At 38.6% G+C, this 16,077-nt stretch overlaps 2 protein-coding genes across 2 annotated transcripts in view; one reads left to right on the top strand and one right to left on the bottom strand.

Moving 5' to 3' along the window:
* The window catches only part of CSMD1 (CUB and Sushi multiple domains 1), a gene marked incomplete at its 3' end in the record, with an annotated part of 1,728,858 nt that overhangs the window by 910,519 nt on the left and 802,262 nt on the right, over positions 1-16,077 (top strand). The gene's annotated exons all lie outside the window — the stretch shown is intronic.
* Positions 603-1,893, bottom strand: LOC309795984 (receptor-binding cancer antigen expressed on SiSo cells-like). The gene has a single exon (XM_082608812.1). The coding sequence runs from the start codon at positions 1,784-1,786 to the stop codon at positions 1,190-1,192; it is 597 nt and encodes a 198-aa protein (XP_082464938.1). The 5' UTR covers positions 1,787-1,893; the 3' UTR covers positions 603-1,189.

Raw genomic sequence — 16,077 nt, 5'->3', positions numbered from 1 at the left:
CCGAGTTGGGTTGTTTCTTTCCTCCCATATAATGATTGTAGTTGCTTGTCCAAGGGACAGAATGCTCATTAATTTGCTTGCAGAGTTATTGCCATGTTGCCCTTTCCCTTCCAGAAACACAGTAACTAAACATTTAGATACTGTGTCAAGTCTTGTATACAGACACAAACTCTGCTTCATTTTCTGACACCACTCGTGTTGCAATATTGATGTGATACTTTCAGTCTCTGGAGGATGGCATCCTATCAGAAACAGTTTTGTCTTCCACGGTTTTCATCTCAAGTGTTTAAGGAAGCAAAAAGAAAGAAAAGCAAACAAAACTATTTCGAGATTTTACACTGTACAGAGTGATACTTTGCTCCCTTAAGAAGTATTCCTCTGGCCAAATGGAAGAAGTTATTATCATCTGGCAACGGCCCTGAGTCAGCCCGTGTGCCTGCCAGGGCTGTATAATCCACCACTCCCCCATCCGCCCTCCTGTGCTTCATAATCCTCATAGTGCTGTTCTTCTCGGGGTGGAAAATACATATTCAGATTCAACACATATCCTTCACTGGGTCTCTCAGGTGTATACCCGGCAATTCAGATTCATGAGCATTTGAATAAAAGAAAAAAAAATCTTTCTGAAATGCTTGCCGAGAGTCTGAAAGGCAAGTTGGTTTGTTGTCTGGAACCCCAGAACCCCTACGGTCTACATGTTTCGATTTCCAACCCTGAAATTGTGATATACCTTTTTTTTAAATATTTTAAAATTATTTATCATTATGCACATTGAAGGAAAGCATTATAGACAGCAGAGTTCTTTCCCACCATAAAATTTACACCCATTTAATTAGCTAGAAACACTAGCTTGAAGAGGTACTGATATATTCCATTTGTAATAATTTCTCTACAGCAAACAATTGTCTTACAGTTGAAACATGTTGAAGAAAACATTGTCTCACAAGTCTTTTTTGTTCTTTGAGTCTCAATCGCCAAGAGTTCAAGGGACTTTGAGAGAATCCTGGTGTCCTGTACGGCCTGATGAATGCATCAAAATCAAGCAGTATATTTGTATTCTGAAAATACTCTTAGCTCCGTACAAATGTTGCTTGGGTTGTGGAGCTCATATTTCTCCCACTGGCACTATGCATCTGAAGGACATTTTGTTATGAAAGTTTCACACCAGTTTTGTTTTGTTCCTTCTTCATTAGCCGCTGTGCTTCCTTTTCCATTTTCTTCCTTTGTTGTTCTGCTGCTCTCTTTTCTCTGCTATCTTCTGCTGCCTCAGAACTTCTTCGGCTTGCCAGGCCACATCTTCTTCTTCTTCCCATGCATTGGTATTTTCCTGCCAGGTATCCAAGTCACCTAATTCAGGAGATTGATGAATAAAAGGCATATCTTGTGTAGCTGCTAGTCTACTAGAGAAACCTGTGCTACCATCTGGGATGCCAAAAGTTAATGGTTCTCTCTTCTTAATAATGATTTTCTGGGTTTTCCTTATAGTTGGTGTCATGTCCTTAAAATAGTCAGGTTCCCGTTGCTCTAAAGCATTTTGCTGTGTTGCCACATTCCCATTCCCTCCTTCAATCTTTACACTTGTGGGTGCATCTTCATCCCAGGAAGTCCACTCTTCAACATCTGTCTGCTTAGGAACTGATGAATAATCAACTGTAGTTGGCAAAGTTATTTGGTCTCCACTTAATTTCCGTCCTCTGCCAGATCTGCATATTAATCTCTTTAGGCATGAGGATACTGTTGCTAGGCAGGTACAAACTTTAAATAACCGAAACTGTGTGATAGCCATGGTGGGAGTCAAAACCCTCAGCGCTTTTGGACAAATGACATCTCTAGGAAGTCAACAGGAATGACAGCTTGGCTGTGTCAAGTGAAAAAGAGTCACCTGCCCCTCCCCCTCCCCGCCCGCCCGGTGGAGGCTCCGAGCTGCCGCGGGCCGCGTGCGCACACAGGGCGCGCACACGCTCGCTGCCGGTCCCTTCCTCGAGCTTGCGCTCCACCGGTTCAGTCCCAGCCCCGCTCATTCAAAGCTGGGCGCGCGCTCTGACTCAGCTGCTGCCATAGTCGCGCCCTCGTCGGGAAACTCTCCCCCGGTCCCACCTCCTGCCTCTCCTTAGCCCCGTGATATATCTTTGTGTGTCTGTCACCAGCCTCAGTGCCTGGTATGTGTAGACACTCATAAATACATATGCAATGAAAGGAGTGACAAAAACGATGTGTCTCTCGGGGGAAAAAGGTATGTTTGTCCCCACTGTGAATGTGAGACACACATCCAGTCTTTGTTTGGCCCCGTTTTTCTATCTCCTCCCTGTGGAAGAGGTTCTAGCTCCTCAGTGTGTTACTGAGTCCAAGCTCGTACTGCCTGCCAAATGACAGGCCAGTAAATCCAGAGACACGGTGTTGGGGCAAGAAACAGTGACTTTATTCAGAAAGCAAGCAGACCAAGAAGACGGCGGGCAGGTGGACGAGTGTCCCAAAGAACTATCTGACCAGGGTGAGACTTCAGGCTTCTTCTATACTAGAAAGGTAGATGGCGTGGCTGGTTGCTGCAGACTCCCTGGTGCTGGCCGGACCCTGGAGGGGGTGTGATAATCCTATGTTCCTGCCGCTGTCTGTGTAGGTCTGGTCAAAATGTTCCTGTAAACCTGTAACAAGACACATGTTATTTTCTGTTCTGCAACTTTTTAGCTCTGTATGAATGGCAGTTGCCTTTAATGAATGATCTTGCCTTTAAAGATCAAGCCTGGAAGGCAGAGCCTTGAGAAAGGGCTATTATGTATATTTCAGGCTATAGGTAACGTTCCTTTACAAAGTGCAGAGCCAGCATGACTAAGCGCAGGAGACGGCGCACAGAGGTCAGAGCTAAAGGAATAGATCCAACGTGGAGTCGGGTCTGTTCTTCTCTGTCACAAACAGAGCAGGGATGTAACGGGTTGGTGGTGGAGGGGCACAGACGGGACAAAGGAGTGGTGGGAAGTTTGGAATAAGGAATATGAGGACAGAGTTCCCAAAGGCACACGGGGGTTCCCCACCAGTGACTTCGTCCCCACTGTAATCTCTTCCACCCAAGATGGGCCCACTATTCTCCTTTCCACCCATGCACGTGTTGCTCGCCTTGGCTTTCATTCCTATCCCAGACCCCCGAAAACAGAAGCAGTCTCCTGGTTTCCCCTTCATAGAGAAAAGGCGCAGCTCTTTTTAGATATTAGAGGGATTTTTAGTGCTACTAGCAATGCGGAAATAATATTTCGAGGAGCACCGATTCCTGTGAAACCACCAACATTCTCCCTTCCTTCCAAAAAGGCTGGAGTGACCTCCAAGCCTATTCTTTTAGGGGCTTCCCTGGTGGCGCAGTGGTTGAGAGTCCACCTGCCGATGCAGGGGGACACGGGTTCGTGCCCCGGTCCGGGAAGATCCCACGTGCCACGGAGCGGCTGGGCCCGTGAGCCATGGCCGCTGAGCCTGCGTGTCCGGAGCCTGTGCTCCGCAATGGGAGAGGCCACAACAGTGAGAGGCCCATGTACCACAAGCCTGTTCTTTTAAAGGTTAAAATCTTAAGCTTGGAGTTGCATTGAACTAATTTCAAATATAGGTTGTGCCACATTGCACTGTAACTCCAAGTAGCGTCATTCTCAGTGGTCCTACCTGAAAATGAAAATATTAATAACCTCGTAGTTTTGTCATTGGAATTTAAATATTTATGCAAAGTACATGACACAGTGTTCAATACATATTACGTACTCAAATGAAAAGTAGCCATCGTTTTTAGTAAGTTTCAACATATCTTCTTTTCATATACTCTCTTTAGGCATGTGTGAAAAGTTTGTGAGGATGATGAAAGTCAGGCCATCAAAAGGGTAAATCAGGGCTTCCCTGGTGGCGCAGTGGTCGAGAGTCCGCCTGCCGATGCAGGGGACATGGGTTCGTGCCCCGGTCCGGGAAGATCCCACATGCCACAGAGCAGCTGGGCCCGTGAGCCATGGCTGCTGAGCCTGCGCGTCCGGAGCCTGTGCTCCACAACGGGAGCGGACACAACAGTGAGAGGCCTGCATACCGCAAAAAAAAAAAAAAAAAAAAAAAAGGATAAATCAGTGCTACGTGGTAGTTAAAAATACAGGCCCTCGAGGTAGACTTCTGAGGATCAGATTCTACCTCCATCACTTCCAGCTGGGACGAAAACAAGTGACCAGCCTCTCTGAGACTGTTTCTGCATCTTTAAATGGGGACAATAATAGCTTGACTTCACGGTTTTGTATGTTTAGAACTGAATGAATTAGTATATATAAACTGCTTTAGAACAGTGCCTGGGACACTGTGTGCTACATACACTTAACTATAGCTGATACCCACAAGTTTGTGCAAAGTTCGGTCCAGGACTTGTGTGATGAGAACTTTTAAGATTTAATCTCTTAGCAACTTTCACATATGCAAAACAATATTATTAACTGCAGTCACCATGTTGCACCTTACATTCCTTTTTAATAACTGGAAGTTTGTACCTTCTGATCCCCTTCACGCATTTCACCTACCCCTCCCCGCCAACCCTCTGCCCCTGGAAACCAGCAATCTGTCCCTCTGTATCTGTGAGCTTTGCTTTTTGTTTGGTTGGTTTTGTTTTTCTCTATTTTAGATTCCATGTATAAATGAGATCATGTGGTATTTGTCTTTCTCTGTTGACTTATCTCACTTAGCATGACGCCCTCAAGGTCCATCCATGTTGTTGCAAGTGACAAAATTTTATGTTTTTTATGGCTGAATAATATTCCTGTGTGTGTGTGTGTGTGTGTGTGTGTGTGTATCACATCTTTTTTTATCCATTCAACCAGTGATGGACACTTAGGTTGTTCCCATATCTTGGCTATTGTAAATAAAGTTGCAATGAACTTTGGGGTGGCTCTATCCTTTCACGTTAGTGTTTTCATTTTCTTTGGATACCCAGAGGTGGGACTGCTGGGTGATATGCTAGTTCTATTTGTGCTTTTCTGGGGCAATCTCTATGTTGCACAAATTTACACTCCCCACAGCAGTGCACGGGGGTTCCCTCTTCTCCACATCCTTGCCAATACTTGTTTCTTGTTTTTTTCTTTCCATAAAACCCATTCCGATAGATTTGAAGTGATCTCTCATTGTGGTTTTGGTTTGCATTTCCCTGATTAGTGATGTTGAAGATCTTTTCATGGCTCTATTGGCCATCTGTGTGTCTTTTCTGGAAAAATGTCTGTTCAGATTCTCTGCTCATTTTTCAGTTAGATTCTTTTCTTGGTAATGAGTTGTAGGAGTTCTTTATGTATTTTGGATATTAGCCCCTTATCAGATAAATGATTTGCAACTCTTTTCCCCCATTCTGTAGATTGCCTTTCACCTTCTTGATGGTTTACTTTGCTGTGAAGTTTTTTTAGCTTCATGTAGTCCCACTTGTCTATTTTTGCTTTTGTTAACTTTGCTTTTGGTGTCCAATCCAAAAAATCATCACCAAGACCAATGTCAAGGAGCTTACCACCTATGTTTTCTTCTAAGAGTTTTATGGTGTCAGGTCTTATGTTCAAGCCTTTAATCTATTCTGAGTTAACTTTTGTTCATGACGTGACATACTGGTCTGGTTTTCCCAACAGTGTTTATTGAAGATACTGTCCTTTTCCCATTGTGTATTTTGGGCTCCTTGGTTGTAAATTAATTGACTGTATATGCATGGGTTTATTTCTGGGCTCTCTATTCTGGTCCATTGATCTATGTGTCTGTTTTTATGTCAATATCATACTGTTTTGATTACTATAGCTTTGTAATATACTTTGAAATCAAGGCATGTGATCCTTCCAACTTTGTTCTTTCTCAAGATTACTTTGGCTATTTGAGATCTCTTGTGGTTCCATACAGATGTTAGGATTATTCTATTTCTGTGAAAAATGCCATTGGAATTTTGATGGGGATTGCTTTGAATTTGTAGATTGCTTTGGGTAGTATGGACATTTAAACAATATTAAAACCTTCTCAAGTCAGTCAACCAGGGACACTATTTCTAAGTGTCATTAATTAGCTGGGTGTCCATTTATTAATATTTTCTGATTAATTTAACAACTTGATTGAGATGCAATTTATATACAAAAACTTCACATATGTAATAGATTAAATTTGGTGGGTTTGAACATATTTTGATACTATTTTTTCTTAGTCTTTGGTAGTCCTTAAAGAGTTTTGATGTCCCTACTCAGGCACGCCCACCATCACATTTTCTCTCCCTGTGTATCACTGTACTGATATCATCAGGAAGAGTGTACAGTATTTATTGATATTTTTATGGAACAGAATAGAGTAACAGAAGTGGCATAATTGTCATGTGTAATGTCAAAACACTTTGTTCAAGCCCCAAAACCTCTATCGATTTGGTTGATGTTGGCTGACAGGCTGTTAACGTAAGTAGAGAAAATAACATGTAGGACAAGAGTCAAGTTTATTTCCTTTTTTTTTTTTTTGTATTATGTGTCTCAAATGGAACCTAAGCGACAACTTAAGAAAGTCTGTGAACTCGTGAGATGGGGAATCTATAGCTTTTATTTCAGCGGATTAAGGTAGAGGATGCTTTAACAAGCTCAAGGTTCTAGTGTGAAGGCTTCATTCAGTCTGATTGGTACAGTTCAGTGAAGTCTCCCTCATTGTGCCTTCCATGGAATACTTAATGAATTTCAAATATTAAGCAATCTCCATCACTCTGGAAAAGGCTTTATTTAAATACTTCTTATACAATGCTTAACAATAGGAGAGAGTCTTAAAATTCACATCTCCCAGTTGGCAACATTGAGATGTGTGGTGGTGAAATGTTCCTCCTGCCTGGCTCGACATGAGGTTTGAAAGCAAAGAACAAAACCTCGTGTTAATGTGTGTTCAGTGCATTTTGGGGTTTTGGTTTTTTTCATTCATCTGAAACTAAATAGCCTCAGAATGAGAGTTGTATTTTTCACACAAAAAATAAAACTATGAATGTTTGCCCTTCCCAGGCACACTTTGTGGTGAGTTGCTTATATTATCAAATCCTACCCACAATTCTACAAGCCAGGCAAACGATTCTATGGATTTTTGCACAAAAAAAAAAAAAAAAAAAGAGAGAGAAATGGAGAGAAACTTGCTCAGAGCCACAGGGTATGAACCCAGGATCTGGTCTTATCACCGTGTTCCAAATCGGCAAATGTCACTCTGTCCTCTCAAAAGGCGTAACTCTCCACAAGTAGGTTCATTTATGCAAGATGCATACTCTCCAGAGAGCTGCTGTACAACACTTTACCTACAGTTAATAACAGTGTCCTGCACACTTAAAAATTGTTAAAAGGATAAATCTCGTGTTAAGTGTTCTTACCACACAAATGCAAAATGTGTGATTCTAACTCATCATTTTGGCTTCATATCAGATACAGTTTTTTCAACCATTCTGTGTAAGGGAATTCCCTTTGTTTCCATTTTTTGTCATTTTAACTAATATTGTAATAAGTGTACATTCCCCATGGGAGAGAGAACCCCACTACTGGGATTGCCTCACCTCACCATGTGGGTTTGTTTCACTTTTATTAGTTACTGTCAGATTGTTTCACAAATTTTTTTGCCAATCTACTAAATTTATATTGTATATGTTTATATATATATGTGTGTGTATATATATTACACAGAGAGATCTTTAATTTGCATTATCCCATTTTTTGTGTGTTTGCATGTGCTCCCCCATAAATATTATTTATTTACATTTTTGGCTCACTTGCCTATTGGGATGTGTTTCTTGTTCCTGGTTGTAAGTAAGTGTTCTTTTTGTTTTAATTTATATTAATTCTCTGTAATCTTGCTTCACTGTGGACACATTGAATTGTTCTCAGTATTTATACTGCTTGCATCCATCTGTGTTAATTGATATTGTTAGTGGTATCTTTGAGGGCTTCTTGTGGCAGCTAGAGGCTCATTAAGGTGTTCCCACCAGGTGGTCACAGGTAAGGGGATACTAACAGTTCCCCACTCTTCCCAAGAGCTCACAAAGCTTCCAGGAGGAGAGGTTCAGATGATGCATGCTAACAGTAGGAAAGTGGCGGGGATCCACCCAGTTCACTGAGGGACCACCCAGGGCATATGATGCTGAGGTTGGCAGTGAGAAGGAAGGAACAGGTGCCTTGGCCTGTTCATCATTTGACCTATGCCATCATTTATGTATCTGAAGGATACCTGAGCTGTTTCTACCCTTTGGCTTATTGTGAATAATGCTGCTGTGAACATTCATGGACACACGTCTGTGTGGACACATTTTCACTCCAGTTAACTAAATACCTAGGAGTGGAATTGCTGGGTCATATGGCAATTCCATGTTGCACTGTTGGATGAACTACCAGATTGCTTCAGGGTGACTGCCTTCTTAACAATATTGCCTTCCAGTCCATAAATGTGGGGTGCCTATTCATTTAATTAAGTCATCATTCTTTCAGCAGTGCTTCCTGGCTTTCAGTATCCAGGCCTTATATCTCTTTGGTTACATTTATTTGTAGATACTGATTCCTTTGGATGCTATTGTAAATGTAATTGGTTTGTAACCTTCCTTTTTTGGATTGCTTATCACTGGTGTCTAGAAAACAAAATGATTTTGTATGTTGAACTTGCATCCTACATCTTTGCTGAATTTGTGTATTCGATCTAGTAGTTTGTGTGTGTGTGTGTGTGTGTGTGTGTGTGTATTCTTTGGGACTTTCTATATAGAATAATTTCATCTGAAAATAGAATTTACTACTTTATTTATAATTTGGATGCCTTTTATTATTTTTTCTTGCTTAATTACTCTGGATAGGACCTCCAGTACAATATCAAATAGCAGTGGTAAAAGTAAGCATCAGAACTGTCTTGTTTCTGATTTTAGGGAGAAAGGTTTCAGTTTTTCACTATTAAGTTTCATGTTAGCTGTGGGTTTTTCATAAGGGCCCTTTACCATATTAAGCATATTCCCTTTTATTCCTAGTTTTCTGGGTGCTTTTATAATGAAATGATGTTGAATTTTGTTAAATGCCTTTTCTCTATTGAGATGCACATGTAATTTTGGTTTTGTTTTTTCCTTCGTTAATGTGGTGTGTTACATCCATTGGCTTTCTTATCGTGAATAACCCATGTCTTCCTAGGATAAACTTCACTTGATTCTGGTGTAGAATCCTTTTAATGTGCTGTTGGGTTCAGTTTGTGGTATATTTTCCTGCATTAACAAAATGCTGACCCCACAGAAGATGTTAGAAAGTATTCCCTCTACTATTTTTTGGAAGAGTTTCGAGCATGATTGGTGTTAAACTCTCCTTAAAATGTTTGTAGTATTCACCCATGTCATCATCTGGTCCTGGACTTTTCTTTGCTGCCATGTTTGTTTTTACTGATCCCATCTGTTTTACAGGACTGTTAAGTTTTTCTGTTTCTTCTTTAGTCAGTTTTGGTGATTTCTAGTATGTTCCTAGGGATTTGTCTATTTCTTCTAGATTATTTAATATGTTCACCTACAAGTTTTCCTAGTGAATTCTTATAATCCTTTAATTTCTGTAAGGTTGATGATATACACACTTTTCTGATGTTTATTATTTGTGTCTTTTTTCCTAAGTCTAGCTAAAGGCTTGTTAATTTGTTGATCCTTTCACAGACCTAACTCACGATTTTGTTGGTTCTTTATGTTGTTCTTCTGTAGCCTATTACATTTGTCTCCGACCTGATCACGAGTTTTCTCTTCCCTTTCTAGTTCCATTAGGTGTACACTTAGGTACGTATTTGAACGGAGTAATTTATGGTTTTAACTTTCCTTCTAATCACTGCTTATGCTTCACCCCATAAGTTTGGGGAGGTTGCATTGTTTATTTTATTTGTGCCCAAATATTTTCTAATTTCCTAACAATTTCTTTGTCCCATTGGTTATTCAAGAGTAGGTAGCTTAGCTTCCAGTTTTCCTTCTGCTAATTGACTTGTTAACTTTATTACATTAGGAGATACTTTTCATGATTTCATTCTTTTAAAGTCTGTTGATAATTGTTTCAAGGTCTAACATACGGAAATGCTCAATGTTCCATGTGCACTTAAGAATGTCTGTCCTGCTGTTTTGGGGTAGTGTGTCCTTTAGGGCTAGTCAGATTACAATGTTGTTTAAGTTCTCTATTTCCTGAGTGATTATCCATCTAGCTGTTTTGTCTGTTTTGTCTATTATTGAAAGAGTATTGAAGTAGAACTATTTTTGTAGAACTATTTCTCTTTTAAGTTCTGTCAAAGTTATATATTTTGGTGTTCTGTTTTTGGTTAGTATAAGCTTGGAATTGGTTTATTTTACGATGAATTGACCCTTTTATCAATAAATAATGCCCTTGTTTCTTACAACAATTTTTACCTTAATAATCTCTCTTGTCTGTTATTAGTGTAGTCACTTCAACTCTTCTATTTGCATGGAGTATATTTTTTTCCATACATTTACTGTCAACTCTATTGCTGTCTTTAGGTCTGAAGTGAATCTCTTGAAAACAGCATGTCATTAGATAAATTTTTCCCATTCTGCCATTCTCTTTCACTTGGTGAATTATGTCCACTTACATGGAAAGTGTTACTAATATTGCAGGAGCCATTCGGCTCTTTGTTTTCTATCTATCTACTTTGTGTCCCTCGATTCCTCCACTAATGCTTTATTTTCCTGTGAGATATTCTTCTAGTGCACCATTTTGGTTCCCTCCTAATTTCCTTGCCTGTATATATTTTGCGTTCCTTTCTTAATGGTTACTGTGGTAATTGCATTAAAATTCTAAATTATGCCAATCTTGTTTAATACCAAATTAGCTTCAATAAAATATATTAACTCTGCACTTTTACAGCTTTGTCCCCCTCCTTTATGTGGTTATGATTACAAATTGAATCTTAATATGTTTTTGTGCCATTAACACTGATCTATAATTCATGTTTTATGCATTTACATTTTTAAATCATATGGAAAACAAACAGAGGAGTTTCAAAATAAACCTACAATAAATCTAGCTTTTTAATTTACCTATGTAGGTACCTTTACCAGAGATCTTCACTTTTTCATGTTGCTTTATGTTAATGTCAGGAGTCTTTCTGTTTCAAAGTGTAGGACTTTCTTTAGCATTTCTCTTTGGGGATATTCTACTAGTAATGAAATTCCCCAGCTTTCTTTTATCTGGGAATGTCTCAATTTCTCCTTCATTTTGGAAGGTCAGTTTTACCAGATATAGAATTCATTTTTGGTAGTTTTTTTTTTTTTCTCTTCTTTTTGCACTTTATCATCCCACTGCCTTCTGGGTTCCATGATTTCTGTTAATGTTATTGAAGATTCCTTGTTTGAGACAAGCTGATCCTCTGTCTTTGTCTTTTTACACCATGAATACAGTGGGTCTTAGTGCACATCCCTTTGAATTTACCCTCCTTGGAATTCACTGAGCTTCTTGGATGTATATGTTTTTCACCACATTTGGGAAGTTTTGTCCATTAGTTCATTTTTTCTGCTCCTTTCATGCTCTCCTTATTCTGTGACTTGCATAATGCAGATGTTGATACCCTTGATGGTGCCCCCTGTGTCCCTTAGGCTCTGCTCATTTTCCTTTGTTCCTTATTGTTTTCGGCTACTCAGAGTTGATAGTTTCAATTGCCCTATAATCAAGTTTGCTGACTTACGTTTTCTTCTGCCTGCTCAAATCTGTTGCTGGACTCTTCCAGAGTTTTTCATGTCAGCTATTACATTTTTCAGGTCCAGATTTTCTACTGGTTTCTTCTTATATTTTTTATCGATATTCCCTACTTATTCATGCATCATTCTCTTAATTGCCTTTTCTTTAAATTTTGTTTTTTTTTCATTGAATATATTTAACACTGTGTAGATTTAAGGTATACAACATGTTACTTTGATACATTTATATATTCTATTATGATTGCCATGACAGTGATATTTATCACATTGCATTATCATAATACAATATTGTTGTCTTTAATGCATAGTATAATGAATAGATCTCTACAGCTTAGTTACTACTCATTAAGTCTGTATGCTTAAACAACTTCAGTCTTATCCCCACACTCCCTCCATTCCCTGGTAACCATCATTTGACCCTCTGTTTTTTTATGTTTGACATTTTTAAATACCATATATGTGATATCATAAAGTAATTGTGGTTCTCTGACATCTCACTTAAGCATAATGTGCTCAAGGTTCATCCATGTTGTTGCAAAAGGCAAGATATCCTCCTTGTGTCTGAAGAATAGTCCATTGTGTATATATACCACATATTTTTGTATCCATTCATTTGTTTTGGGGCATTTAGGCTGTTTACCTATCTTAGCAGTTGTGAAGAATGCTGCAGTGAACATGGGAGGGCAGATATCTCTTTGAAAACCTGTTTTTATTTCCTTTGGGTACATACGTCAGAAGTGGAATTTCTGGATTGTATGGTAGGTCTGTTTTTAATTTTTTGAAGAACCTCTATATTGTTTTCCAAAGCGAAAGAACCCTTATACCCTGTTGGTGGGAATATAAACTGGTCCAGCCTTTTCACCACATCCTCACCAGCACCTGTTGTTTCACCCTCTTGAGGACAGACATTCTAACAGGTGTGAGGTGATGATATTTCATGATTCTGATTTGCATTTTCTGATAATTTGTGATGTTGGGCATCTTTTCATATGCCAAAGTTGGCCACTTTGATGTCCTCTGAAAAAAAATGTGTATTTAGTTCTGCCTACTTGTTAATCAAATTATTTTTTTAAGTTGTAGGAGTTCAAAATATATTTTGGATATTAACCCTTATATGTGGGGGTTAGTAATAATACATGGTTTGCAAAAAATTTCTTCCCTTCTGTAGGCTGTCTTTTCATTTTTTTTAAACTGTTTTGCCATGCAGCAGCTTTTGAGTTCGATGTAGTCCAATTTGTGTTTTTGGTGTCATGTCCAAAAACTCCTTGCCAAGACCAATGTCAAGGAACCTCTTTCCCATGACTTCTGCTAGACGTTTTATCATATCATTTTATGTTTAAGTCTCTGAGGTAATTTTTTGTGAGTAGCATGATATAGAGGTCCAATTTCATTGTTCTGCATGCGTTTCTTCAGTTTTTCCACCACTATGTTGTCGAAGGGAGTATCCTTTCCCCCACTGGATTTTCTTGGCTCCCTTGTCAAGTAATAGTTGACCATATATGCCTGGATTTAATTCTAGGGTTTCTATTCTGTTCCGTTGTTCTATGCGTCTGTTTTTTATTCTCATGGATTCGTAGTATAGTTTGCAATCAGGAAGCTGATACCTTTGTTCTTTTTTCTCAGGATGGCTTTGGCTATTCTTTTGTGGTTCCACGTGAATTTTAGAATTGGTTCTTCTATTTCTGTGAAGAACGCTTTTTGGTATTTTGAGGGGGATTGAGTGGTATCTATAGATGACTTTGCATGCTATGGATGTTTTAACAACAGTAAATCTTCCAATCCATGAACATGGAATGTCTTTCCATTTGTTGTGTGTCTTTTGATTTCTTTAGGCAAAGTCTTACAGTTTTCATTGTATAGATTTTTCACTTCCTTGCTTAAATTCATTCTTAAATATTGTTTTTGATACTATTATGAATGGGATAGTTTTCATAATTTATTTTTCAAACGTTTTCCTCTAAGAGTTTGATGGTTTCTGGCCTTACTTTTAGGTCTTTAATCCATTTTGAGCTTATTTTTGTGTATGGTGTTAGGGGGTGATCTAATCTCATACTTTTATGTGTCCCTGTCCAGTTTTCCCAGCACCACTTATTGAAGAGGCTGTCCTTTCCCCACTGTACATTCCTGCCTCCTTTATCAAAGATAAGGTGACCATATGTGCGTGGGTTTATCTCTGGGCTTTCTATTCCTGTTCCATTGACTTATCTTTCTGTTTTTCTGCGGGTACCATACTGTCTTGATTACTGTAGCTTTGTAGTATAGTCTGAAGTCAGGGAGCCTGATTCCTCCAGCTCCATTTTTCGTTCTCAAGATTGCTTTGGCTATTTGGGGTCTTTTGTGTTTCCATACAAATTGTGAAATTTTTTGTTCTAGTTCTGTGAAAAATGCCAGTGGTAGTTTGATAGGGATTGCATTGAATCTAGATTGCTTTGGGTAGTAGAGTCATTTTCACAATGTTGATTCTTCCAATCCAAGAACATGGTACATCTCTCCATCTATTTGTATCATCTTTAATTTCTTTCATCAGTGTCTTATAATTTTCTGCATACAGGTCTTTTGTCTCCTAGATATTTTATTCTTTTTGTTGCGGTGGTAAATGGGAGTGTTTTCTTGATTTCACATTCAGATTTTTCATCATTAGTATATAGGAATGCCAGAGATTTCTGTGCATTAATTTTGTATCCTGCTACTTTACCAAATTCATTAATTAGCTCTAGTAGTTTTCTGGTAGCATCTTTAGGATTCTCTATGTATAGTATCATGTCATCTGCAAACAGTGACAGCTTTACTTCTTTTCCGATTCGGATTCCTTTTATTTCCTTTTCTTCTCTGATTGCTGTGGCTAAAACTTCCAAAACTATGTTAAATAAGAGTGGTGAGAGTGGACAACCTTGTCTTGTTCCTGATCTTAGTGGAAATGGTTTCAGTTTTTCACCATTGAGGACGATGTTGGCTGTGGGTTTGTCATATATGGCCTTTATTATGCTGAGGAAAGTTCCCTCTATGCCTACTTTCTGCAGGGTTTTTATCATAAATGGATGTTGAATTTTGTCAAAAGCTTTCTCTGCATCTATTGAGATGATCATATGGTTTTTCTCCTTCAGTTTGTTAATATGGTGTATCACATTGATTGATTTGGGTATATTGAAGAATCCTTGCATTCCTGGAATAAACCCCACTTGATTGTGGTGTATGATCCTTTTAATGTGCTGTTGGATTCTGTTTGCTAGTATTTTGTTGAGGATTTTTGCATCTATGTTCATCAGTGATATTGGCCTGTAGTTTTCTTTCTTTGTGACATCCTTGTCTGGTTTTGGTATCAAGGTGATGGTGGCCTCATAGAATGAGTTTGGGAGTGTTCCTCCCTCTTCTATATTTTGGAAGAGTTTGAGAAGGATAGGTGTTAGCTCTTCTCTAAATGTTTGATAGAATTCGCCTGTGAAGCCATCTGGTCCTGGGCTTTTGTTTGTTGGAAGATTTTTAATCACAGTTTCAATTTCAGTGCTTGTGATTGGTCTGTTCATATTTTCTATTTCTTCCTGAGTCAGTCTTGGCAGGTTGTGCATTTCTAAGAATTTGTCCATTTCTTCCAGGTTGTCCATTTTATTGGCATAGAGTTGCCTGTAGTAATCTCTCATGATCTTTTGTATTTCTGCAGTGTCAGTTGTTGCTTCTCCTTTTTCATTTCTAATTCTATTGATTTGAGTCTTCTCCCTTTTTTTCTTGATGAGCCTGGCTAATGGTTTATCAATTTTGTTTATCTTGACAAAGAACCAGCTTTTAGTTTTATTGATCTTTGCTATCATTTCCTTCATTTCTTTTTCATTTATTTCTGATCTGATTTTTATCATTTCTTTCCTTCTGCTAACTTTGGGGTGTTTTTGTTCTTCTTTCTCTAATTGCTTTAGGTGCAGGGTTAGGTTGTTTATTTGAGATGTTTCCTGTTTCTTAAGGTGGGATTGTATTGCTATAAACTTCCCTCTTAGAACTGCTTTTGCTTCATCCCATAGGTTTTGGGTCATCGTGTCTCCATTGTCATTTGTTTCTAGGTATTTTTCGATTTCCTCTTTTATTTCTTCAGTGATCACTTTGTTATTAAGTAGTGTATTGTTTAGCCTCCATGTGTTTGTATTTTTTACAGATCTTTTCCTGTAATTGATATCTAGTCTCATAGCATTGTGGTTGGAAAAGATACTTGATACAATTTCAATTTTCTTAAATTTACCAAGGTTTGATTTGTGACCCAAGATATGATCTATCCCTGGAGAATGTTCCATGAGCACTTGAGAAAAATGTGTATTCTGTTGTTTTGGATGGAATGTCCTATAAATATCAATTAAGTCCATCTTGTTTAATGTATCATTTAAAGCTTGTGTTTCCTTATTTTCACTTTGGATGATCTGTCC

This window comes from Mesoplodon mirus (genome assembly GCF_964341445.2).
Source record: "Mesoplodon mirus genome assembly, chromosome: 20".
Taxonomy (NCBI): domain Eukaryota; kingdom Metazoa; phylum Chordata; class Mammalia; order Artiodactyla; family Ziphiidae; genus Mesoplodon; species Mesoplodon mirus.
This window is presented reverse-complemented; position numbering and strand designations above follow the sequence as displayed.